The sequence below is a fragment of the Corvus moneduloides genome, chromosome 2 (genome assembly GCF_009650955.1).
Source record: "Corvus moneduloides isolate bCorMon1 chromosome 2, bCorMon1.pri, whole genome shotgun sequence".
In the NCBI taxonomy this organism is placed as follows: domain Eukaryota; kingdom Metazoa; phylum Chordata; class Aves; order Passeriformes; family Corvidae; genus Corvus; species Corvus moneduloides.
The window spans coordinates 97,653,723-97,680,251 of record NC_045477.1 but is presented as its reverse complement, the minus strand read 5'-3'; the positions used below and the strand labels follow the sequence as shown (position 1 = coordinate 97,680,251).

General features: G+C 37.0%; 1 protein-coding gene across 11 annotated transcripts in view; it reads left to right on the top strand.

Annotated features, from left to right (window-relative positions):
• ATP11A (ATPase phospholipid transporting 11A) overlaps positions 1-19,143 on the top strand; it is a 121,385-nt gene extending 102,242 nt beyond the window's left edge. For 3 of the 11 annotated variants that reach the window (XM_032100531.1, XM_032100529.1, XM_032100539.1), the window contains 6 exons: positions 178-313; positions 879-902; positions 6,015-6,080; positions 6,368-6,471; positions 8,270-8,435; positions 14,927-19,143. In XM_032100531.1, coding sequence (XP_031956422.1) covers positions 178-313; positions 879-902; positions 6,015-6,080; positions 6,368-6,471; positions 8,270-8,435; positions 14,927-15,184 — 754 coding nt within the window. In that variant the 3' untranslated portion in view covers positions 15,185-19,143. Of the gene's footprint in view, positions 1-177; positions 314-878; positions 903-6,014; positions 6,081-6,367; positions 6,472-8,269; positions 8,436-9,834; positions 9,924-12,436; positions 12,553-14,926 lie in introns of all 11 variants that reach the window. The other 8 variants (XM_032100534.1, XR_004238427.1, XM_032100532.1 and 5 more) reach the window with 8 other exon arrangements.
• The last annotated feature ends 7,386 nt before the right edge of the window (positions 19,144-26,529 follow it).

The following is a 26,529-nucleotide window of genomic DNA, read 5'->3' as shown; positions in this document are numbered from 1 at the left end:
ACTAAGAGTTAAGTAAAAATAAATATAGAGGATGTTTTGAGGAAGGAGTTAGATTTGAAGCGATAGACAGTTGTAATGTGGAAATGTGGTGCTTTTCAAGAAACAATATGAATGATCTCATTTATCTGGAATTTTCAAACCTGCTGATAATGAATACGTGTTTCTTGTTTCACACAGAGATGTTGCCAAGAATGCTTTGCTGCGCTGGCGTGCATTTATTTATTGGACATTCCTAGGAGTGTTTGATGCTGTGGTATTTTTCTTTGGTGCCTATTTATTGTTAGACAACACAGTTGTGACCAGCAATGGACAGGTTAGTGTTGGATTTCATCAGTCAATGGTAATTTTTTTTAATGCCAGTTGTGAAATGAACATAGTTTTAATTGTTTTCTTTGATATTTCATGCAAGACAATAACTGTTTTATGAGTTACAGTGAGATAGATGGGTTATCTGTTTAGCAAAATCTGGACTATGCAATGGAACATACTGTGTATCAGTAAGCACAGATACAGGATTGGATACTAATGAGGAGAAATATAGAACATAAATTTCAGGTATTACTTCTGAATTTATACAGTAACTTTCCAGTTTCATACTTAACATGCATCTGATGAATATCTGTTTACCATATCAAAAGACTATTGGTAGAGTAGTTATGAATGATCATAAAAGATCTTAAATATAACAAGCTTTTTAATAGTTTAATTATTTTTGACATATAGTAGCTTAAAATAATCTATCTCTACTTGCTTTGCAGTCACATGAATGCAAATTTTATGAACTTTTGCATTTTATTTATTTTATCCATTGATATTTTGGTCTATTTTATTTGTGTGCTTTTTTTCTTTTTGCTACTTGCTTCTCTTCCTATCCTCAGCTAATGACAACCAGCACTCACATGGTAAGACTATTGTGGATTTGTCATGATATCCATTTCATCTTTCACTGTTCTTTGATTAAACTGTTAAAGAGCAGTAAAATATCACTTCAGCCTATAGTTAGAAATGTTCTTTATAGCTACTCTATAAGTACTTAAAACAAAAGGAACTTTATACAAACTATATGGAGGTATAGGAGGTGTGGTAAAGAACCATGAACTTTAAAAAAGCTTTTTGCTTCCTTGCATTTTGTTATTCTGTTGTATGCTTTTCTGTAACCTACATTTTGTTGCTGACTCTCTGCTACAGAAATTTTTTTACAGTTTATGCTATACTCTGCTTTAATGGCTTTAGAAAATGCCCTCAAAGTGAGAGACAAAATAAACTCTACACAATTTTGTTGCCTATATGCAACATACACATTTGCTGGCAATGCAGTGTTCAGATATCATTAAAAACCTCCTTTGTGACATCTGTCAGGGAAATGAACTTCTTGTTTAAAAGTGTTTTTTCTAAGGACAGAATGAATTTCCACTAGACAGAACTCTGTACTGCAGTCTATCTTTTTCTGGTACCATTATGCTCTCTGTTAGATGTCCAAAATTCTTCATCAACATATATTTATGGTCTTGAAAATTAAAGTTATCATACCTGTGCCAATTTTGTAAACAATTTGTATTGCAAATATTCTGAGTCATTTCCTTTCCGAAATTCTAGTCGTCTTCCATTGCACACATTCAATCTAGTCCTAAGGCTTTAAAGCCAGATTAATGCCTAATTCTCTAATTTCAAATGTTTAAGTCTACATCTAGATACACATGTTAACACTTGAAGATGACGTGTTGCTTGAGGAGACATTCTGAGTCTTGAGTGTCCGTGTTGGAAAATTTATCGTTATTGAAGGATGCATGCCTGTGTTTGTGTATAAAACTTAAGCAATATTGAGCTGCAATTTTAGATTTAAAGGCTTGAAAATGTCAAGTGTTCAGGAGTAGTCAGAGACACTTATGTGAGTTCATACATACATGAATGCACATGGTATTGATGGTTATTTCCCAATTTTAAAATATGCTTATGTCTGGAAAAAGTCAATGAAGAATTTGAAGGTTTGAAAGGTTTGCTATGGCAACAAAATGTTATTATGGAACAGGGAAAAGTAGAAAGCAGTAAAGAACATAAAAGAGTTGACAGTAACACTAATGCCATAAGTGATATGTAATGATACAAATCAGGTTCCAGATTTTTAAAATGGGTGCTGAAGCAAAAATTTTGACTTTTTCTTTCCCCCCACAAATGAACTAATCACTATTATCGCAAAACTAGTAAAAAGTGAACAAAGTCAATATCTTTCACATAGAATGATGCCTGTCAGACTAAAATTAACGTACTATTAAGCTTGCTTCCAAACACAGTTCCCCCCAAGATGTTTCTCAGTGCTTAGAAATTAATGTGAAACAGTTTGCTTACTGTAGTGTGATATTACTAGAATAATGGAAAAGTGTACTTCTGATCACTGAGATGTACTTCATAAGTGCCTCCCTTGGTCATTTCTGGTAAGCAAAACTAAGATGTTAAAGATTTATTTCCTATAAATTGTTATTAATTTGCCATACTGCTTTGTGTGTATGGTGTTCCGCTGTTGATAGGACATCATGGTTGGTGTTGCAAAAACATACAGTTAGAAAACCAACTACAGAAAAAAAGGTAAGAAGAAAGGGAGGCACTGTAAAAGTCATTGCAGATTGCAAATGTTATCTTAGTTTACCCATACAATAAAATGTATTTCCTGGGTGATTTTCTTTATTTTAACATTTGATACAGAGTACATTAAATATAATTGTTAATCTGGGTTGAGAGAGACTAAGTTAAAAGGAATAACAGAATGAGAAATACAAAACAACAGGAAGGAAGATAGGTGAGCAGAATGCTGAACTGGAACACAGAAGGTCAACAAATACAGTCACAGGAGGAGGAGGGGAAGTCTTGGATAGGCTGGGAGCAGAACATAGAAAAATACTTGCTAATAAACTAGATGTTAACAAACAGACTTACAAAAGAATGATTCATTGCCTGAAGGCATGAGTAGTATCTTGATATACTCAATGCTAGAAAGACATTGTGAGTTTTTGTAACTCACACCTTTCCATATTGCTTCACTTACCTTCCTCTGTGCCAAAGTAGCAGCTTTATGGATCTTGTCCCTGTGCTATGACCTCACTTTCTGAGTCAATAAGAAAGGGGGATAAGGGATTTGGTTGCAGACCAATGCTTTCCATCTAGCCTAACAAGCAGACAGGGGAAGGTTGTTTCAACTTCTTTATTTCATCTGGCAACTTTTATTGCAAATATGGACAAATCTGTTCAGTATGCAGAAACGTAGACTGACAGTAGGTTCTCTGAGAGGTGCTACATATGGCACGAGAATACTGTAAAATTTAACTGCAACAAGAAAGTTGGTAAACAGCATGATTGGAAGTTCCTGATCCAGATTCCTATCCCTTAACTGCACAGGTTTTTTTAGGGCACAGAAAATATAATGATGGCTTGAGCCTATTACATATCAAAGTAAAAGATCAAAATGCTGAAGGTTTTCTGAATTTCATCTAGTGTTCGATAGACATGGTCACACAGTGAGTAGTTTTAAAATAGTGAAATGATTACTGAGAATAATGAATCTTTTGGCCAGTCATTTGTTTATTTTAAATTCTTTTTTCCATTCCCAGTTGATCTCATTATCTTAGCCTGGCTTCCTACTGACTTATGTCCTGTGGCTGGCTGTGGTCTCCATTCAAAATTTTTCACACAGCAGCATATTTGTGTGATCAACTTCCCACATGGATACCCTGTCATGTACTATTGGGTGAGCTCATACAGAAAAGTCTAGATTGGACATGATCTAGTTCAGCTCCCTGCTCTGTGCAGGGCTAATTAAAATCAATTTGCTGAAGGCTCTGTCTAGTCATTTTCAGGTTTTCAGTATCTCTGAAGATGCAGATTCCATAACTTTCCTGGGCAACCTATTCCAATGTTTTTCTGTCTTCATGGTGAAAAGATTTCTCACAATACCTAAGCAGAATATTTCTTGTTGTTCAAGAGAGGTTTGTTCCAGTTCTTCATCTTTGTAGTTCTTCAGACATTTGTGGGCAGCTGCTAGGTTGTTTCTCAACCTTCCCTTCACCAGACTAAGCACTTCCACCCTTCCTTGCAGAAGAGCTTTAAACACCTTAGTTGCCTGCCACTGATCATTTCCTATTTTTTTCACATCACTCATGAACTGAGGGGTCCAAAACTGAGCACAGTCTTCCAGGTTCAACCTCACCATAGCTGAGTAGATGGGAATAGTAACCTTTCTTCAGTGGCCATGTTCCTCCCCATTCCTGTGCAGTTTCCCTTATGTATAGAGAGAGCACAATACAGGCTTGTATTCAGCCTGGAGTCCACATAACCCCACTGCAACTTCCTTTTCAGCAGGACCATTGCACAGCCAGTCACTACTCCTCTGTAGGTGTAAATCTTTGCACTTCTCCGTATTTAATTCCATAAGATATCTATTAGCCTGCTTCTCAAATCAGCAGAGGTCCCTCTGGATTGAAACTCTGTCATTCATTAATTCAGCTATTCTCTATTTTTATACCACTTGGTAGTTTGCTCATGATATTCTGTCACCCTCCAGCTACCTGACAGGGATATTCCACAATTTCCAGCCAAGTTGCTGTTGCTCTTCCTAGTGTGGTTCACTTATTACCAGCAGCCAATCACCCATCAAGGACTTTTGAGTTCATAGGTTCCACCAGTTTTCAACTGTGTAGTAGTGCATTTAGCCAGCCCCTGCTTCCTTATTGTCCAAGGTCAAATGCCTTGCCAAATTCAAAATACATCCACTGCTTTTCCTCCTTATGAACAACTCAACCCACACTGTTGCTTGCTCCTTTCCTTCCCAAGCTTTGCTGTTAAATGCAAGGAGCAGGTTTTGCTTGTGAAGACTAGTATTCAGAGTATTGAGTAATTCAGCATTTTCTTTGAAACTTTCCACTAGGTTGTCTTACCACTCCATCAGCAGACTTGCATTTTTCCTTTGAAGCAAAGATACCTGTAAATATCGTTTTTGTCCCCCTGAACACCCCTCAGTAATCCTAGTTAGAACCGAGTTTTGTCTCTGATTTGTTCCTCTGCTTTATTCTGTTTGCTGCCTTGCCCACATTGTCATCACTTAAATGCTCCCATTTTGCCTTTTTGTCCATGCAGTAACATCCTACTTGGCCAACTGGATCTTCTGCTGAAATTCCATTCCTGCATGGAAGTTGTCTCATTCCTGCAGTTACAACTGCAGAAGGGAGTTCATGAGATCTCAAGAGTTCTCTTTCAAAATAATTCTGATCTCTTGGACCCTTCTCTTCCAAGGGTACAATACCCTGAATCAAACACAGTCTCTTCTAAAATACAGTTGCTTACTTTCCCAGCATTTCTCTGGATCCTGAACCTGGTCATTTGGTAGCTGCTGAAGTCCAAGCAATCATCTGTGACAAAGTTCACCACTAGTTCTTACCTGCATCAGCATTAATGGTCATTTCTGTCCACTTGAAAAGCTGAAGTGTTTTATGTCATTATGCAGATGAGGAGAAAATCAAACACAAGTTGAAAGTGTTTTGTCTTAAAATGTACATAGACATTTTTGTACTTAGATGGTTATAACATTCTTTCTTGTACTGTTGCTTATCTGTATAATATGCTGTTGAACCTCAAGGAATTGTTGGATGCCAAGGACATCCAATAGAGAAGGAAAATCAGAGAAAAGATGATGTCCAAGAAGATTGATGAAATAACTGCAGTTCGTTTTTAAATCTTAGTGATTTGTTATTTGTGCTACCTTTGATTTTTATTGAGAAATATACATTTTAACTTCGGGCTGAGAGCCTTGGTTGTGGTGGTCTTCTGTCTGTCTGAAATCTGGGTTTTGTACACACAGAGCAAGAAACCAGAGCACTTTGCACTGGATAGATCATGTAGAAATTCAGTTTCTGCTTAAGGGTCAGTTCATGATACAAAGCAATATTAAGCTGTAAGATGTTTATTCTGAACAATTCACAACATACTGGACAATATTGCCTATAACTGCTTTGGACCATTTTTTGTAGGTATTTGGAAATTGGACCTTTGGAACAGTGGTGTTTACTGTGCTTGTATTCACGGTTACATTTAAGGTAAGGTATGCTGTATTTTATCCACTAAAACTTTCTTAAAACTTGTTTTTTAATTGTTGCTTATTTATATCAATTTTTTTCTATCACCATGCATTGTTTTATTAGTTTAAATAGTGAGCTTGCTATCTGTGCCTTCTTAACTGTGCTCAAACTTGAAAGATGTGTTTACCTAATTCTATGTAGAATTCTTCCCTATTTTCAAAGGATATGAATCTATTTCATCTCCTGCTGGGACTTCTTGTTGCATCTAGATAGCAATAACACCATATAATATCTTTTTTTTTCAGCTTGCACTAGATACACACTATTGGACGTGGATAAATCACTTCATGATCTGGGGATCACTGGTATTCTACATTATCTTTTCTCTGCTCTGGGGAGGAATTATTTGGTATGAACCCTAATATTAATTGCATTGCAAAAGTTGTTTCAGAAACATAAAGTTGTTATATTTCACCTTTCTGTCACAGACATAATTAAATTTAGGCTTTTTACAATGCAGAACTCTATTTTAAATACATCATTAATACTAATTGGAGAGTGCTCAGCTCTTCTTTTCATGAATGTCTGCTAAAATCTTTGTAAAGAAGAATCCAAGGAGAATAATATCAGACCTCAGACTACCACGGGGTTTATCTCAGTAGTGCCAGTCAAAAGCAGCGCAGGGGTTGGTTCAAGGAGCAGAGATTGCCTTTCTGAGTCAAAATGTCACAGAATAGGTCATGTCTGTGCAGTTGGTGACTACCCACCTACCTGCTGGGCTTGTCTTGGAAGCTAGCTGTAGCAGTCAAAACCAGAGACAGGGAGTGGAACTCAATATTGAAGTGATGTGGATGTCCAAGAGTCCTGTGTTTGTACTCATTGTTTTGCCTCCTTGCTTAGCAAAGTAGAGTTACTGTAGGTGTCTGAGCACCTACTTGTTCCTGTTGGTAAGAAGCTTTTTAGGAATTAATATAACTCATGTGCATAGCCAATTTAAAGTGTTGGGGGTTTTTTCTATTAAAAATTCTGTGTACTTGAAACTGAAATTTTTGGGAAGGAAATCAAGTTGGAACAAGTTCAGTTCCTTACTGTGCCTGATTGCCATCAGGAGCTGGAAATTTTGTTTCACGCTTGTAGAGCTCTCAGTTATAAGGCCATCTTTATAACTACTGCTGGAGCCATTCTACTTTGTATACACAATATTTTGAGGGACCAGAGAAGGAGGAGGCTAACTATTGCATGGTGATTAAGATGCCATTTAATTTAGAGAAAGGATTTGTATTTCAGCGTCTTTTGCAAATGAGTAGCTACCTTTTAACTCCTTAGATATGTAGCTGCCTCTTCTTTTTCCTAGTAAGATCAGATCTCAATTTCTTCAGCATCAGTTTGCAGAAGTGACATTTTCTCAGACAATGTTTTCCTACCAACTTTGCTGTGTATTTAGAGATGTGACTATCTGTATATAACAATGTATTTTAGCTTAGTTACCTTTTTAGAATGCAAATAGTATCAAATTTTGGAAACTGTCAGGAAGCTGCCCTGCTGTTTTTACGCACTGCAGTGTTGCTGCAATCTGTCCCTTCACCTTGGCTCTCAAAGATTATGGCCTCTGGTTCCCAGTACCATACGGTGATGGTGTTTTAATGATTATGCAACTGCATGGGATACAAGGGAGATAGGGAAGTCAAGTTATTGATAGTGTGGTTAGATTACTATGTGGTGAATAGGATGGGGAGCATAACATGAAACCATTAGAGATACTTAGAGGAGCCTGAGAGGTATGAAAATAGGTGTGGTTAACGAGCCTTAGTCTGAGGATACTACAAAGGAGTGTGCCTTAGGAAAGAGGAGGGAAGTGGTGGGAAGAACACTAAGAAGAAAGGTGGAAAATACCTGGGGCAAGATCAGGGTACATGGAAGAACATAAACAAGTTAAGAATGAAACTCAGTTTATCTTTGCAAGGAAGAAACACTATGGCAGGGAGGGGACAGCATGATATTTCCTGCAGCCTTGAAGACAAAAGAAAGGTAGTTGTCTCCAGACAGTGCATGTTTAGCTCTCCTTTTGAGAAAACTGGTATGGATGAACTCCCACAAACTGGGAAGCTGAACCTGAAGTATTTAATCACTGGCATAATTCTTGTATTTAACACTATCAGCCTTTCTTTTGTGAAGTGTAATAATTATTTTATCTTTTTTCCTCCCAGGCCTTTTCTCAATTACCAGAGGATGTATTACGTGTTCATGCAAATGCTGTCCAGTGGTCCTGCATGGCTGGGTATAATTCTACTCATAACTGTCAGCCTTCTTCCAGATGTTCTGAAGAAGGTCTTATGCAGGCAGTTGTGGCCTACAGCAACAGAAAGAATCCAGGTAAATAATCTTTCTCATTGTGAAGTTAGGGTTTTTCTTTTTGTATTACAACCTAGGTCAAGGTCAGAGACAAGATTAGAGGAGAGGTTCCCCATCTGTGTTGTCTGAGCAACATGGTGAAAAATGCTGCCTGTTATTTACATGGTGGCAATTAACCTGAATCCTGGGGCAACGCTTGTGCCTCTGTACTAGCAACCACAGGAAAATCAGCTGATGAGGATGGCGGGAGACAGCTACATGGCTCAACATGATTTCTGATTTGAGGAGATAAGGGCAAGGGGATTGGGATCTCTGTAAGGGTAGATAAGAGGCACTTACATCTGATAACATACTGATGCCTGTTAGAAAAACACATGTATTAAAACTTACTCATATCCTATTAATAATTTTTTCCTCTTTTATATTTCAACTTACATTTTGCCTGTTCTGTTCCATTATTTCTACATAAATGTGCCTTGCTGTGCCAATGGGAAGAGGATTTTAAAATCTATTTTCTCCTTTCATCTGATCAGCCCAAAAGGAGAAACTGCTGTGTATCTAAGGCTGGAGAGGAAGCCAGGTTCTGTGGGAAGCATTGGTGCTATGCTTGGGACATGAATAGAAAATGTTTCCTGTATTTTAACTCCAGTAAACTTTTATATATCATATATTTTAGAATGTGAAGGGCAGTAGAGGTGTTGAACTTTAAACTTAATATTACTGCCCTTGCTCTTTTCAGCCCGTCAGCTGCCACTGGTAGGTTAAAATAATGAGTTACCAATAACAGAAGGGATTAGGTAGCATTTTGATGTTTTAATTGAGAAGGTACTTTGCATTAAGAGGAAAGGAATAAAGGAACTTTGCTACCAAGGAAGATAAAAATTCCCTGTGGTAAAAAAAAGAATGTAGGGGTGTAATAATGCCTCACTTCAGGAAAGAATAAAGAATATAGTAAGAAAGCATTCCCAGGTAGATCAGTATTTAGTGTTTTTTCATTTTGAGATCATAGATGTCTCTTTGCCATATATATTACTTGTCCAAGGGCATGACCTCAGTATAGATTCTGAATAGTTAATTTAAACGTCTAAAGAGAGAGAATGAGCAAGGGTTAAGGTAAAGAAACAAGCTACTAAAAAAAAAAAACCCTAACAAAGTATTGTAGCATTTCTTACAGACATTGTATATTAGTACTGGAAAATGAATCAGTAGTAAAGCAGACTTTGGGCTCAACACTGGCAATATTCATTTTTTAAAATTTAGTAGAAGATCTGTGACTTTTAACCAGTTGTATCGCTTGTGTTTCTTCTTCCCTCTCTTTGTTTCTTCTGTCTTCCAATCCGCTTTGCCTAAATAACTGCTACCTTGCTTTAAACATAAATGATGTGCTCGGTTGCTTCCTACAATCTTCTGGGGAAATCAGACTAGACATCAGTGCCTTTCTGTTGAGCAGTCCACCATCTTTATGCTTTCTCAGACTTCAAGCAGTCTAAGTTTCTAATGGAACAAAAGGTGACTTTTTTCTGCCTTTCTGCATGCTTGGCCATTTCATTCAAAGGACAGTTAAAAAGTTTATAATCAGAAGTTATTTACCATACTCATTATCTCCATTTGTGATTCATATCAACTATATTTTGAGGAATACTTTTTGGTATAGTTTTTTCCTTCTGTGTATCTCAAAGATTGTGTGAATTGTTGTCACAGTCCATCACTGTCACTATCAATATTTGTCACTTTTCTTGCTGCGTTTTACAGAATGTTTCTGCCTCAGGAATCTACGATTCTTATATCCCCATTTTAATCATTGGACTGTCTATAGGTGAATGCATGTTTTGTTTCCATTGTACCAATAAGTAGGATAGCGGCCACACAAACAAGTGATAATTCTGATTAGGCTGATGTTACTAGCATCATACAGAAAATGTGATACTGGAAACTGCTTAAGCAGTCTTTGGAATATATTAATGTATTTTCTCTGCTGCTAGAAAATGCAGCTTTTTTTCTTTTTCCAGCATGCATTTTGAAACTGAGCTTTCCTTATGTTCCCTTTTATGAAATTCTGTGCTCTTTCTAGAAATAAAGCAGCTCAAGATCTGAAAGTTCATGACATTATTTAATATAAAAGTAGAAGAAATGCTAGTAAATCTTGTTTACCCTACAGTCTGCAAGAAAACTGTTTTTTACTTAATATGCAGAGACTGTTGGTTTCCATTGCAGATTTTATATCTTTATTTCTTAAGTGGTTAAGATAAAAAATATATTTCCTCCTTCTTTCCCTCTCAAGACTATATAGTCAATAAAATTTACTGTAATTATATAAGTCAGAGGGAAAATACAGTTTGTTTCACTATCAAAAATTCTGACTAAAATTGTCTCTTAAGTGCCTTCGGATTGGTTTGAACTGAGCTTATAAATAGCTATTTTTAAATGTACTGCGTTCCTAAAAGTTATATTGCTTTCTTTATAATAAATGGGCTTCTGGAACAATTGAAAAGATTAACATAGGACTAGTGACCATTTCCCAGGTTACTAAATTAGTTCTACTTAGGCAATGAGAATGCATAAAGCCTTTGAAGTAGTTCTTCTAAATTTTTCAGTTATTTGAGAGTCACTCCAGTGTGTGGTGAGCGATTGTTTACCATCATTAACATTCAGATGTTTTTAAAGATACCACATATAGTTCTGGAATTTTTTCAGAGAGCTTTTCAGTGATATATATACACATACAGACATATATGTGTATACACATACATGTATGTACATACAAGTATATGTATATATATGTGCATGTATATTGGTATTGATATATATACATATATGAGCTGTTGTCTTTCTTGGGCTAAAACATTAATTCTGCAAAAGCTTTGGAGGAATCTGTTGCCTTTTGGTAATTTTGGTGAAAATCTGCTTATTTCTTATACATGTATTCTCTGCAACTCTGGCTTAATGACACGAACTGAATTTTGTGCTTTAACTGGTAATTGTGCAGTTTCTCTTTCTTTATACTTTTAGTAGCAGAAGTTCAGCCGCCTTGTTAGAGAAAATATAAATTCAATTTAAGTTATCCTATTTCCAACTTTATAATTTTTGCTTTGATTGACAGTGTCTCAGCAATGGCAAGTATTTGGTAGCTGAAATACCAGGTGTTTAGTTCCTGACCTGTAAATGACTTCTGTACTTTCATCCCTTTTTAAGAAATATTTTTCTTTTTCTCTGTTTTTGGCTGATGATTTTTTACTTCGCTTTCACTCAGTCACAAGCTTGGGCCATCAGCCATGTTATGAGATCTTTACCCTTTGCCATGCCTGGAGAAACCCAAAGCGGTCTTTTTGCTTGGGGAAGCTTCTCTGGGGATTCATCATTCTTCTGTTCCTCAATGGGCTTAGCTGCTGTTGAACAACTGCACTGGGCGCTCAGAAAATTGGTCACCAGCAAACTGCTGCCTTTGTCACATGTCAGGCTCCTCCTCTGTGGAAAGCAAAGCAATGGATCTTGCTGTTGCAATATTTGAATCCTGTGGATGAAGTTTCCGTGGCAACTCCCTGGCCTTCTCTGCCCACAGTGTAATGACTAAGCTGTAAGTCAGCCTTCATTAGCACTGGCCCCACCAGCTCCCTGTGGGGCACTCCCTTCAGTATGCTGGTTGTTCTGGGGAGTAGTGAAGCAGGATGTCCACTCCTTAATGTAGAATCAATTTGGCCTCGTTGTATCACAGGCTCCTCTCCCATGCAGTGCAGGTTATTCTTAGAGGGGCAGGACACACAGCCCACAGTACTTAGTCAGTTTAGTGCTTTTGGAATAATTTTTCAACAGAGTTTGAAATTGAATTAAAAACACCCTCAAGCGATTAGTCTCAGGATCCAGAAATAGAAACCGTGTTTTACACTGGATAACCTTTCCTTTTTAAATCTATCAAAAAGTCCATCACTTTTACAGGGCTTTGCTATAAGAGTTACCAAATGGTACAATTCATTCACATTTCTTGTATTCAGCAAGAGTCTCACTGTCTTTCCTCATCCTTGCAGAAGAGTATGAGACATAAAACAGTCCTAAATGCACTGGCGAGCAGCGATGGGCCACTTCTTGAAGGAAATCTTTCAGCTTCCGAGCCATAATTAGATCAAAGCTAGGTAACAGTACTGTACGTGTTGCCAATTTGGATTAATTTCTATTTACAAAATTTGTGCTATTTACAAATCAACCGTTTCCTCCAGAGTTTTTGATGTACTTTATCAGTATTAATATAAAATCATTATGTTTTACTTGGAGAGCCTAGTTTTTGCAAGAGATGTTCCACACCACAGGTAAGATCTTTTTGTCTCAGAAACTTAATCGTGTAAAGCAAACCAATAAATCAATGTACCCATATTTATGTCCTGTAAATATATTGTATTATGTATAGGTGTTGTGTGACATTTCTTCTATCAGAACTGCAGTCATTATTGCAGTGGGTACTCACATTACACTACAGTGTCATACAGTCAGAGGTTATTCTTACCCACGAGCAGTTTATCCATCATCTTTCATGTTCTTGAATACGTATATAGACCAAATGCAGATGGTAACATGTGAAGATAATCATAGCAAGTTACTTGTGAATAGGACCTTGGATCAGAAGACTGGGGCTGTGCATCTGACAGTGTCTGCCACAGTGCTGTGTTCTGTACAGACTAGGGCATTGCTGTGTCACTGCCTCAGGTCAAGAGAGAAGCATGATAGTTTAGCCAAATGTCTGAGAAAACAGCAGGAGTGGTGAACTAAATTCCCCAAATATTAGGCCAGCAGAACGAAGTTCTCTGCTTTACATCATCTCTTTGCTATGCTATACTGATTAGACGAACAAGTAAGAAGGTACACTCTTTGCTCTAATGATTCCCACCTGGATGCCATGGCCGTTCCAGTCCCTTTGTGCTCTCCTGACCCCAAAAGCTGCACATGAGGAATTAAGTGAAGGTGCAAAGTTAGCAGTATGTGAAAAGGACAAATGTCATGTACTCTGTGTGCTGTAGGACTTTGAAGTAGCCCGAAAGTAGCTAAAGTAGCTGACTTGCTTTTAATGACTGTTGGACAAGTAGCAGTAAAAAACCCCAACTTCCTTGACTAGATTCAGGCTTGGTAAAGGTTCTTGCCTTGGAGCCCTGTGTAGAAAAAAGCATTCTATTTTTAGAACTATCTATGGTAACTAAAATGCTTCACTTTCTAGCTGAAAGAATAGGAAAGTTAGTTACCAAACTGTATGACTACTCCATCTTACATTTCCAAAGCACATCGGCTACCCTGTTGCCTGATTTTTCTGTATTAATGTTGCTGTTTGGTCTATATGTGTTTAAAAGAACCCAGGCCTCACTGTGGTGAGCGGTTCAGGATAGTTTTGTGACCTTTCCAAGAGTATCTTTTTAAGAGTACTTTCAGATTGCTCTTGGTTATGCAAGAGTAATGTTTCAAGCTTGTGATTGGCATTAAAATGTAATGTTACATTTCAGCCAAAGTTCTGTAAGCTACATCATTAATATTTACTTTGTGCTTTTGTCCTTTTGCTCCTGTGTTCTGATTAACAGCAAAGAAGGAAGGAGATGATTAAGAATAGAGGATTAACTGGTTTATATAGCATTCATGGAGAGACTGATGAATAACGTCGCTTTGAACCATGCTTATAATGCATTTATATGTTAGATACCATCACAAAACCTCCACACCTCTATACCTGGAAATTATGTGTGCATTTAGTGAGAAGAATTTCATAAACTCACTGGGAAAAATGCTGTGCTAGTTTTCTTTCAGTTTGTGCACATGGTCCAAGCTCTTGTCATGCAGCCATGATGTTCTGTAGTCCTGAGCATTTACTGGGTGGAAGTGCCAATTCTGCCAGAGTGTGGAGCGATTATATGAGAAAGATAAATTTTAATGGGCAATTAGACCAAGATAGTATTGTGATGTACAGTATAAATTGCCTGTATAGATACTACATGTAACCTAAGCAAGTTCAAAATTCAATAGTGCTTAGAACTACAAAGCAAGTTCATTAAATCTCTGGAATGTTCATCTGTTAGCACAAACTGACTGTAAAGAATTTCCTCTCTTTGGAAGTACAGGGCAAAGTACTTGAATCTGTTCTGTCTTAAAATTCCACATAAGAAGTTCAGAGATAAAAAGATGTACCAGGAGAAATTCCAAAATGAAACATAACCTTGATTTAAAACACTTTCATTTGAAAGCAGGCCTCTGTGTCTTTATCCCTTCTCTAAAAAGCCCATTATCAGGTTAGAAATTAAGTGTAAAATCATGCCTGGTTCTGTAGGTCTTAATATAAAACTAATCGTGTTGAAACTGGTTGATTGCAAAACAACATGAGGGGGATTATACTTTCACATGAAACAAATAGCCAGAGTGGTCATCTAGGGAAAGGTATCATTATACCAAGGGGACAGTGGCCCTATGAAAGAAAACAATTATATGCTTTTGGTTCCAAGATCGTCTATTTACTGTGTATTTGTTTCTTTTTTTCCCTTTAACAGAATGCATCGAGGCACTGTCAGGAGCACATCTCAGAATTTACACCTCTTACCTGTCTGAAAAGCCCAAGATACAGGAGCAGTGACTGCAGCAATTCCCCAGCAAGAAGGTCTAATTCTCATTCTAAAAAAGTGATGTTTACGCAGTGGAAAGGCATTGATTATTCAGTACTTCCATCTGTCTTTGGCTATTCAAATAAGCATTGCCATTCCAGTGCAGGCTACCACTACAGTGGGTCAGGTTTGGAAACGTCCATATGACGGAACACCGAGTCAAGCCTTTAAAAACTGTGGTTTTGTTTATTTCTTTTTTCAGGAAACAGACATGTCACAGAAAATATTAAACTAGATGTGGCTTTTGCAGTCTGAGGTATTGTTGAGACAAACAGGATCAAGAGCTAGAAGTATGAACCCTTCCAGGCCAACAGGCCTCTTTTTATGTTTTGAACTATTGGAGCAATGAACAATCTGCACAGTCTGGTACTGTGACATTGGTAGCACTAAAAATTTTCTTCATCCTGTGTCAAGACTTCTGTGCATTTATTACTTCTGTCATCTTTAGTGATTTTCTTTGTTACTTGAAGTGCATAGTTTCAGTCAGATCAACAGTTTTAGTTTTCAGCCAGAAGCAATGATCTCAGTTATCTCAAATGAAAGTCTCCTAAAGCATATTTAACAAATGCTGTTTCTGATTGTCCTCTGTCCTTTTTTCTTTCTTTGCTCTTTCTTTAGAACAAACTGGTGTTTCCTCTGTGCAAATCTGCTTTCAAGAAACACTCTCTAATGTTCACTTCCTTGTAAGTGGCCAAATCAGGGCTATGTATGGTTTTGATTAGTTTTCCCCTGTAGAAAGATAGGCAAAACAATCCTTGTGTAGAGTATGCACACACAATATGAAGTCAAGTTGGCTGTTATATAGGTAAATATCACCAATGTTGGTATCTACATATAAACTGAATGTAAGCATTTTGCCTAAAACATCTTTGAATTTGTCAAAGATGCACATTACCTGGTGTTCCCACTTCCTATCCCTGTGATTGTAAAATATATATAGCAGAAAGTATTATATATTAAGCTTTTTTTGACACAGTTTGTTGGGTTTTTTCCTTAAAAGAAGAAAAGCTGTTTTTCTGGATGAGTATGTTCTACTATCTTGATTCATCCTCTTAATATTGATTTTTTTGTGTGTATGCATGTATGGTTAGATACTGGCTAATGGGCTTGGTAGATGTACTACGAAGCACACAACCATTAGCTTTTTGCAAGCAAACCACGAGGTGGCACACAGCTGTTGACTAACAGTTGAACCACAGTTGGGATATAGAAACTAGTTTGACTGCAATGATTCTGTTTGAATTCCCTTAAGAATGACAGCCAACTTGCACTTCTGTTTTCTCTGCTACATTTATGTTACCTTGCAGTAATTCAACTATTAGCTGCATCCTTGTGTTTTTTCTTTAGTCCAGTGTTTTATTTTGGGGTGCAAAAATATCTGAAGGAGTAATCCGATTTCAGTCGATTTCAGCCTGGTGGTTACAACTGGTTAATGGCCATCCTCATTTAATACCTCTGTGAGGACATTAGCTAAAAATTTATTTCAGTGTGAAAACAAAATATTTGTAATCAGACCTGCAGCATTTGTTGGAGACCTGGCCAAGACATTGTTAGTTGTCTTTCATGTGGACAAGGGCGGCAGAGAAAAATTATTTCCCTTTTTGTGTTTTAACAAGAAAAAACAGAGGCAAAATAAGTTTACTTACTACTTTATTTTTTAATAAAAGAAAAATCAACTTACTAGGAAATGTTCCTCACAGTATTCTGAGTAGTTTTTATATTAAACAAACAGTGATTTATTATTAAAATGCCCTGGGTCAAGCAGAGATTGTAAAGTGAGTTATGAAATCTTCAGTATACCAAAGATAACAGAATTTTACGAAGTCTAACAGTGAGCACCACAGATAAAGGTTTTCTATCATTTAACATATAGCACTTTTAAGTTTCAAAGAACGTCCTTATAGCAGTAGCATTTTGAAATACATACACATGTGTGGGTGTGTGTACATGTACTTGCCATTGCAGACTTGAATGTTGGTCAGTTAGAACCGTCCCCTACATAAAACACTGGTGTGTATATTTTTAAGAAGTTAATATGGATATACATTTTATACCAGTAGCAGTGACAAATTTCTTGTGTGTAGTTAACAAATTATTTGTAATGTATTTTTTAGAAATCTTAAAATTGCCTTTGCACTGAAATATTTTTCATACTGTAGCTATTTATAAATCTGTTTTACGCATACATTTGTTAACACACCATTTCTATTTTTTTTAAGTATATGTTTTGAAGGCTTTTTTTATAACTATAAGTTTTGGCCACTTAAATTTAGCTTAGAGTGGAGTCGTGGCTGAATGTTAAAATTCTAATGAATGTCAAATTCGAAATACAGGTCTGTTGCTCTGTGAGTCTCACCCAAGTTATCGATGTTTTGTTGGGATTTGTGGTAGCAGCAATTAGAGCGCTGTACTTGCAGTGCTATATTATAATTGCTAGCTTTTTTTACTCTATTAAGCCTCCTGCTTTTTTACTTTGTGAGTTCTATCTTTTAGCCTTAAATAAGGAAATTTTTGCTTGATGTTTTTGAAAATGCTGCATTCCTGTTCTGCCTACTAACAAAGCAGTTAATTGCAAACTTCATGTAGCCCTGCACTTAGGTATTGTTGACAACATTGTTCAGGCTGAAACACCTATATATGTGTTTGAGAAATTTTAGTTAAACCTGGCATTTTTTGGAGGAGAAAGAATGCTTGAATTTAAGTGGAAGTTTCTGCTTTGATTTAGCAATACTTTTACCTTTAAAAGTTGGTGCTGTTTGTTTGTTAAAATAGACTGTTTAATGAAATGAACATAAAACATCAACCTGGCTTCATTTGATGTGTTTTTGCTTCAGTCCATGTTACTGTTGCCATGTAAACCTAGTCTACTGCAGCAGGTGTTAACTTGGGAGTTTCATTGCAACATATACAAAGATGAAAAAGTAGAAATTAGATCAAAATGCATAAGAGTGTTTTATTATGGGTGGGACACTGAAAGGAGACAGATTTTTATGTATGAAGAAAAAAGAAGAAAGAGGAAAAGTCTAAAAATCTATGTAACCTTCTAACTTGCCTCATTTAAATTGTTGCAGCTTTAACAGCATAATGTCTCCATAACTGCTTCTATAAATGTCTTGAAACTGGTAAGCGCTAACCAAATGTATGTGAAGACTTAGAAAGTATTTCAAGCTTTTTGGCCACAGAAGCTCATATATTCCTGCAGTGGCTTGTGGCAAAAGATCTTTTTTGTTTTACCATGTACAGTAATTGTTTGTTCAGCCACTTAATGTAAAAGCTTACAGTTTACTTTCTTGCTTGCATTAGCCTGTTTGTCTTCACCCAACTGGCTTGCAAAAATAAGAGGACAAAAATAGCTTAATTGAGGAACTGCACTACTTTTCTTTTGGAAGCCAGTGGGATCATTGTGCTCATGCTACTGTCTCTGTTAAAAAAGCTTTAATGGAAATTTGTGAAAGTATTACAAAAGTGAAAACATACATGATTCTACTTTGCAGAATAATCAAAAAATCAGTTTATATAGCTTTAATTTTTTTAGCTTATGAAAATTCACAGGATTTCAATCTGCATTGTCTCGGACATAAATTCTGTGCTATGTACACTTTGCATTTTAGATGTCCTTTCATGATCTAATGTAAAGTAGAATCTGTGAAAGCTGCTGTATGGGAATGGGGGTAGTTATCTGTGCTTTAAACATTAAAGATGTCTGTAGTCATCAGCACCAAATACTGACACTTATTTTTTAATTGAACAATTTTAGGTGCATTTATTTGAAAATAAATCAGCCTTCAAATCTAATGTTCAGATTATCCTATACTACTTCATTTACTTGATTTGAAGAGTCAGTGTGTGAATACATTACTTGTAAAGTTCTTTTCAGTGCTATTTTTAACTTTTATTTCTGTAGACAACCAAATATACCTTGTTTATATTCAGCCATATTTTGGATCCTTATGTAGAATATATAAGCAGGAGATACAAATCTGCTTGCAATAAATAGAAACATTCAAGACTGGTTTAAGTTTGCTCACAAGTAATTACAATAATTCGAGTATGAATATGAGATGGTTTCATATTAGTCTGTAATAAAATATAAGTATATAACTAAACAGAATGAGTGTTTGATTCTGTTGTTGAATATGTTTGTAGTCACGCTCATTTCTCATACTGCAGAGGGTCCAGCAGAGCACCACAAAAATGATTAAGGGGACTGGAGCATCTCTCTTATGAGAGACTGCAGGAGCTGGGCGTGCTTAGTCTAGAGAAGAGTGAGAGGAGATCTCATCAACACATATAAATATCTCAAAGGTGGGTGCCAAGAGGATGGTGCCAGGCTCTTTTCGGCATTGCCCAGTGACAGGACAAGGAGCAGTGGCCATTAACTAAAACACAAAAAAGTTTCACCTCAACATGAGGAAGAACTTCTTTACATTGAGAGTGGCAGAGCACTGAACAGGCTGCCCAGGGGGCTCGTGGAGTCTCCCTCTGTGGAGACGTTCAAAACCCACCTGGACACATTCCTGTGTAATCTGCTCTAGGGGACCCTGCTTTGGTAGGGGAGTTGGACAAAATTATCTCCAGAGGTCCCTTCCAACCCTGCCAGTTCTGTAATTCTGTGATTTTCAGAGTGTATGTAGTCAGCTAAAAAAGCAAGCTAACAAAAGGAAATTCAAAGAAGGGCTGGAACATGAACTGGGGGGTGCACTTCCCATAATAAAGGTTTCAGAGGAATGAGATTGTATTTATATGAAATTTTTATCTTAACAATACAAGAATGCTGTACCTATCTTCCTTTAGTATATCAAGAAATTTTGTGTTTCTACATCTAGAGAAGGTAGTTTGAAGGGCATAGGTAAATATGGAAGATGTTTTTCCCTTTATTCATGCAAAGAAGAAAAAAAAAAGCATAAATTGCAATTAGATGTTACATTGAAACTGGTTTTGAAAAAAAATAATGTGATGATGTATCTGGATTTCAGGAAGAGCACAGTACCAATACAGACATGTTACCACACAACTTTTTATTTTGCACATAAAAATACATTTACTTTTTTAAAGGAAAAAAGGATAGAAAATAATTTAAGTGCTGAACAATAATCTAAATCAAATACTATGTGTTTTCCATTATCTCTTAAGTTATGCTCTTTTATTAAGTTACATTATAGAATTAATTGAAAACTATTTTTTATATTCTACATTGAGGCTACACTTTTTTCTGCCATATGCAACACTGCTCTATAAAATCATTCCTGAAGGTTATCTTGATATGAAGTGAGGTAGGTTGGAGACAGACCGAAGTTCCTTGATTTTGTTTTTTGAATATTCCAATTTGCTCTGAAGGAATTTAGAAACAGTATTTGACTGTTCTGTTAAAGCTTTGTTGTTGTGCATTTCCACTGCACATACAGGTATATTAATCTTCATCTTATTCAAATGCCTAAAGCAAAACCCATACCCATTTAAAGGCTTCATTTACACTAGGAAGTGATAAGATAGGGATAAAACCAAATATATCCATTAACTTCCTTCATTATACAGATCAGTTTATCAGGTGCCTAATGTCCCCATCTATGTTTAAAAGTTTTTTAAAAGAAAATTGCACTGTGTGAGCTTTCTTTTTTAACAGGCAAGTCTGCAGTAAATTAATAATGTTGAGTCTTAATAATTTGTTTGTTTTCCATTTAAAGGTGACAAATAGTACCCAGTTTTAAACCACCAAAAGGCTTCTTGTTTCCCATTATTAATTTCAGTTAAGAAATCTCATGGTGCATTATGCTTTTAAAAATACATAGGATGCAGTGTCCTACTAGGTTCAGAGGCTTCCTATTTCAGGGAGAACTGTTGGGTCTCTCCTTATTTAATGTGGGAAAAACTGATGTGTTTTTCTTCCTAACAAGGAAAGCAATGTAAATATTTTTTTTCAAAATGTACATCAACAACTTACCTTGCGATTTCAGATATCTCTTGTAAAGATACTTCATGCTGACATGTTAGCCAAATCTGAAAGCTCTGAATCTTTCAGTCTAATAAACACTGGGTTCTAGAAGAGAAGGAAAACAAATCCGGGTCCAAGGATCAAACCATCAAGTGGTATGCTGACTTTTATTTCAGAAAATACTTCCGACCAAGTAGCCAGCCTAGAAGAACATTTTTCTAGGAAGTACTGAACAGGTTGCTCCTAGAATGAATAAAATTGCATAGCCAGAGAACGCTGTCAGTTAAGTTGAAATCTAATTGTTTATTCCCAGCTATGAACAGGTAGTGTGTGTAATTTTATTCTGACTAAATTATAGCCCAGAAGGAAATACCTCTCCTCCTGAGGGATTTCAGGACCAAGACCACAAAACACTGATGCATGGATACAGCTCAGTAACAGCTGGGATTCACTTGGCTTTTAAGTGGCTTTTCTCAGAAAGTCCAAATTATGTATTAGTTTAGCACAAAAAGCCATGTTTGTGCATCATTGTGCTGAAAGGAACTGGTCCAGATGGGAAAAAGCTGAAGATAGTAGATAGTAGTTCCACTGTAGATAGTACTGGAACATGAGTCAGGCTTCTCTCTGTCTTCTCAAATATGGCCCACAGCAGATGATTTGGGATCCACCTTTCTTGAACTGTCCATTTGGAGTTTAACTACTGTTTCAAGCTTTAATGCCTGCTCAACTCTTGTTCTTGCTACAGGTAGAAAATGTATGTTTACATTTCCCCTTACTTACCTCTTACCTGACATGCTGGTGTACCTCCCTTTCCCCTAGAAGTCTGTTTAACATACCATGCTTAATTCTGAAAGGAAAAAAAACATTCCTTTTATGTTTAAGCAGTGATCTCTCTTTTTCATGCTCTCTCAGAGGAGCATTCAGCAGGCAAACCAGCAAATCTGAAGCAACATGGTCACCAGTACAATGGTTACTTAAGTTGCTTTTACACAAAAAGTACTTGAACACATGCACATAAACACCACAAACTCTGTGTCCCCCCCATCTCATGTGGGAGATTATCACTCATCTTCATCCTGCTTTTCCCAGGCTTCTTTCTCAGCAAATTATCTCTCAAGGTAAGCTCATCCATCCTTTTTCTTTATGGAAATTGGGTATATTCCGGAAATTAACCTTCTCCCTATTGAGTCCATTCATGCAAATTGTTCCAAAAGGATACATGGTCTCATGGGACTTACTTAATTTTTTTCTTTATAAAAAATTGTAACTTGAAGGTATTGGGGAAAAAAAGGAATTCTTAACCCACTTAATTTATTGCAAACTACCTGTGTCCTACAATTTTGTCTTGACAAGAGAAAAGGGTCTGTTTTCATACATACCCAAAGATTTTAAGCTAACATAAAAAGGGAATGGCTATTTAAATTCTAACACCACTGCCACCAAGGAAATTCTTATCCATATCCAAAAGATAAATTTCACTCTGATTTCCTGCTGATCTGGTTCTGCATCAATCATGATTATGTCCCTCAATTAACTTTGGGAAATACGCCATTATCCTGAGTCCATGAATATTTCCATATCCTAGCTGAATAATATTCATGCACTCAACTTTGGCTTCTTATATATCCAGATGTAGTTCATGAGAACCATCTGTCAACATTTTAATTCCAAATGTGTATGAACACTGAAATACAGAAAGTTGAGATATTATCTTAATTTCACTGGCAACTAATCTTCTCATTCAAGAAGGCTCCACCCTGGCTGATTGTTTAAGAGCTGTTGCTAGAAGCTACTTCTGTTCCATAAGGTTAATTGCCAACCAGACTGTTAACTTTTTAACTGTTTCAGTCTATGAAGATTTACATTCCCCTTACATTTCACAGAGATGCACACTTACAAATCCTGATATAATTAATTTTATATCCAGGTATTGAGCCAAGACACTGTTTGGAATTCTACTGGTTTAGGGAGGAAAGTGGATGTAGTGCAAAAAGCCCGGACTACTGCTGCCAGGCACTATAAATCCCACGATACTCTTGTCACTGATGTGTTTTCTCATCTACATGTGGACACCGCAGGTGTTATATGAAAGTATGTCAGCTTGGGAGTTAGGAAAGTTAATTAGAGTGCATAAAAATAAATCTCACTGTTCCACAGAAGAGTTCAGGCATCCTCTCATGTGAATTGACCTGTAAATCTGATGAATGTCCATTTGAACATTTGCCTGCACCTCACCTTTTACATTACTGCTCACAGATATTTAATCTTACTGCCATGTCACACCACTCTTCTAATAGTGTTCACGGGTTGCAAATCCATTTATTCTCTACCACCACACCAGATGTACTCAAAACTAATATGCTCTACTAATATTTTAAAAGAAAGTCCATGGTTTTTGTTCAGTCCCAAACAATTTCTTTACTATGAGTCTTCATCATTTTGTTTCAGTTGTTTCATGGCGCACAGCCCAAAACTCTGATTATGTTTCCCACGAACAAGACAGCAGCACCTATGACTTTGAAATCCCTGCCTCACATACTGCAGACCAAAGCACACCATGTTTCTAGTCCCAGGAACTTTTCCAGTCCCCTCTCCCTCTCTGCCTCTTCTCTGCACAAGCAGAATTAAGTGGGAATTGTGTATTTGAACAACTCAACATCAAAATATGATCCAAGAAGTCAAATGTGAGGTTCAGGTTCGGGCACTTACAGCTGTTTGTGTTCAATGCAGGTGTCAAAGCTCCCATTACAGCCAGCAGGAGATTTCCTGTTGGGTAGTCACTGAAAATAAAAACAAATAGTACCTGCAACATATTTTTAATCATGACATTCAGCCCAAGTTCTTTAACGTGTACTGTATTTATTTGTGTATGTTTGCATTTACTATCTAATTTACTGAACATAAGCACAGTGATTTCAATTTTTTTTTAAGCTCTTGGGGAAGCTAAGGAGATAAGCAACCAGAAGGGAGAGAAAACATACATGCCAAAGGATGTTCTGCATTCATGACAAAGAAAAAATCCCATAGAATATTCTTGGTGCCTTCTGTCACTATGACAACAAAGACACAGAGACACAAAATTTGAAATGTGAATAGCAAAGGTAGAATTTGGGGCTCTTGCACAAGCCATTAGCACGATGGACTTACAGCTTTGTCCTCCCACATGATTTTTGTTGCTTGTGGCCCTGTCCCCAGTACACATATTAGGACTTATTTATTTAGCTGACAAGGTCTGGACCTTGCAGCCTAAAGTTGTAGAGTTTTGTAGGACCTAAGCATCTTCAGCGTCCCAAATCTCTAGCCAGGGGATCTTCCTTCCATTTAGACACTTGGGGCTACAGGCAGATCCCCTAGTCCTCCCAATACCTTTAACAGCTGTGGGACTGCAAGAGACCTCATCTGACTTGTTACCCTGAAAGGAAGGAAGGGAGGAGAGGAAAGAGGATCACGTGCTCCACATGTCAGATATGTTTTACAGGCACCAGGAGTGGTGGAAGAGTGATTCTGTGCCAACCACCCAGGTGAACAACAGGACAGATTTTCCATGGCCACTTCCAGCATGAATATTTGCTAAATCAAGATATAGGGAGATGCTTGCCCTGTAGATTTCCCTATACCTGCAGGAAATTACCTTCTGTCTTGTGACAGGCATTTAAAATTGCATTGCTCTTCCAGGCCCTTTCTGGAAGCTCTGCTGTCCAGGGTAGCTATGGCACATCAGCTGCACAAACTGCCTGCTTCTTGCAGCTAATGCTTTCCACAGTGTTGGTTCAATTAGAATGGAAAAGCACAGAAAAATCCTTTCCAGATTTCATAAGGTCAGAAGAGTTTTTTAATCTGCCTTTTTAAAGCCATGTAAATGAGAGGCTTTCTCCACATTAGCTATAGTTTCCCTTGGTCCCTGCTCTTGTTGCTATGGGTTTCCTAGTACCTTCCAATAGGACGGTCCCACCAAAGGATTCTCCTTTTATCACCTGATTTCCTGGAGATAATGTTTGTCCTGGTTTATTCATTCCTCATACATCTTACAAGACTCCAGTGTATCCTCACTTTTGTTCCAGTGACTGATTCAGAGAATTATGACAATAATTGGTAGGAGATTTAAAATGGATGACTTCATCTCCAGAATCCTGTGTGTCTTCACACAAGTAGTGACAAGAAGTCTCGCCCTGGACCATCTGGCTTTTAAATCCCAAGCTTGTACACTGTTTTTTGATTAAACGGAGTTCAGGGAGGTCATGAAAGAGCAGTCGGTGTGCAAAGCTTTTACCTTGTAGCTAATTAGCTTTCTTCCTATTCACGGCACATATTTGAGTGGCTTGTCCATTCGATTCCTGCCCAAGCCAGTTCCTTTCCCGTTTGTTATGGCAATTGTCCTTTGTTTCATCAAGAACTCTGGTGGACACAAAAGGAGTATCCAGCCATAACAAGCTGAATCTTCCACTGCACCCTTTAGATAAAATTGAACTTACTATAGGCTAAAAGGACTACCATGGCCTCTGCTGGTATTGCTAGCACATTCAGCTTGAATTTTTAGCCCTAGAGTAACCCTGAAATCAAGAGTCTTTCTGATATTTACGGAGAGACTGGTGTTATTTTTACTGAGTTCTTAGGATTTGTATTAAAGTAAATACTTCATACCAGAGAAAGAAGAATTTCTGGAGATACTTTGCACCATCAGAAAGCAGAGTATGTTTGCAACAGTATTCCCTGAACCTATGAGTCATGTTTGTTAATGTTCATGGTGTAATAAGAAGAGAGGCTAGATTTTCTAGTAATATATTTTGCTCACATCTTGTAAAAACATGGATTTGTGCAGCTTACCAATGGGAATCTTCCAAAGTTTTGACTCTTCCCAGTTTATTCACATTTCCACTACATTTGCCACTAATAAAATTTTCAGCCCTGTGGTTTTTTACTCGTATCTCTATTGCTCAGTTTGGGTTTTTTGGACTGCCTTAATTTTAATCAGAATTGGTTCACATCATTCACTAATTATTGCTATAGTTATAAAGAAAAGACTCATTGTCAATCTATGTAAAAAAACCCCAAATTTAATTTCCTCTTGCCCGTATACAGTCATTACTATTTTATTCTTGTTATGTTTCAAAAATCTCCCTAACTTACCCTGGAGAACTTCTGCAAATAACAGCTTTGAGTCTTAATTTTCTGTGTATTTTTTCTCAGTCCATTACTATGATTTCACAGGCAGTTTCTGATTCTGTACAAGTTGTGATTTAGACCAGTTGCTCAATAAAAGTCTCAGATTTTTAATAGACCCTATTCATGTAATCTGTTCCTGAAAGCCAACCTGTTGTCATTTTGTAACCCCCCCCAGACTTCATAAATGGCAGAAACAAATACAGCTGATACTAAGAAAATTTCATGCTATTAATTAATTTATAGCACTTTCACACTGACAGCATCAGAAATACCATGTACATGTATGTGAAGGAGGTGCTCCATGGTACAATTTTTGCTAGAGCCATAATACTTCATTGGTTTACAATTCCTAGGAATCCCACCCTACTCCTCATATTTAGGACAGATATTTTAAGAT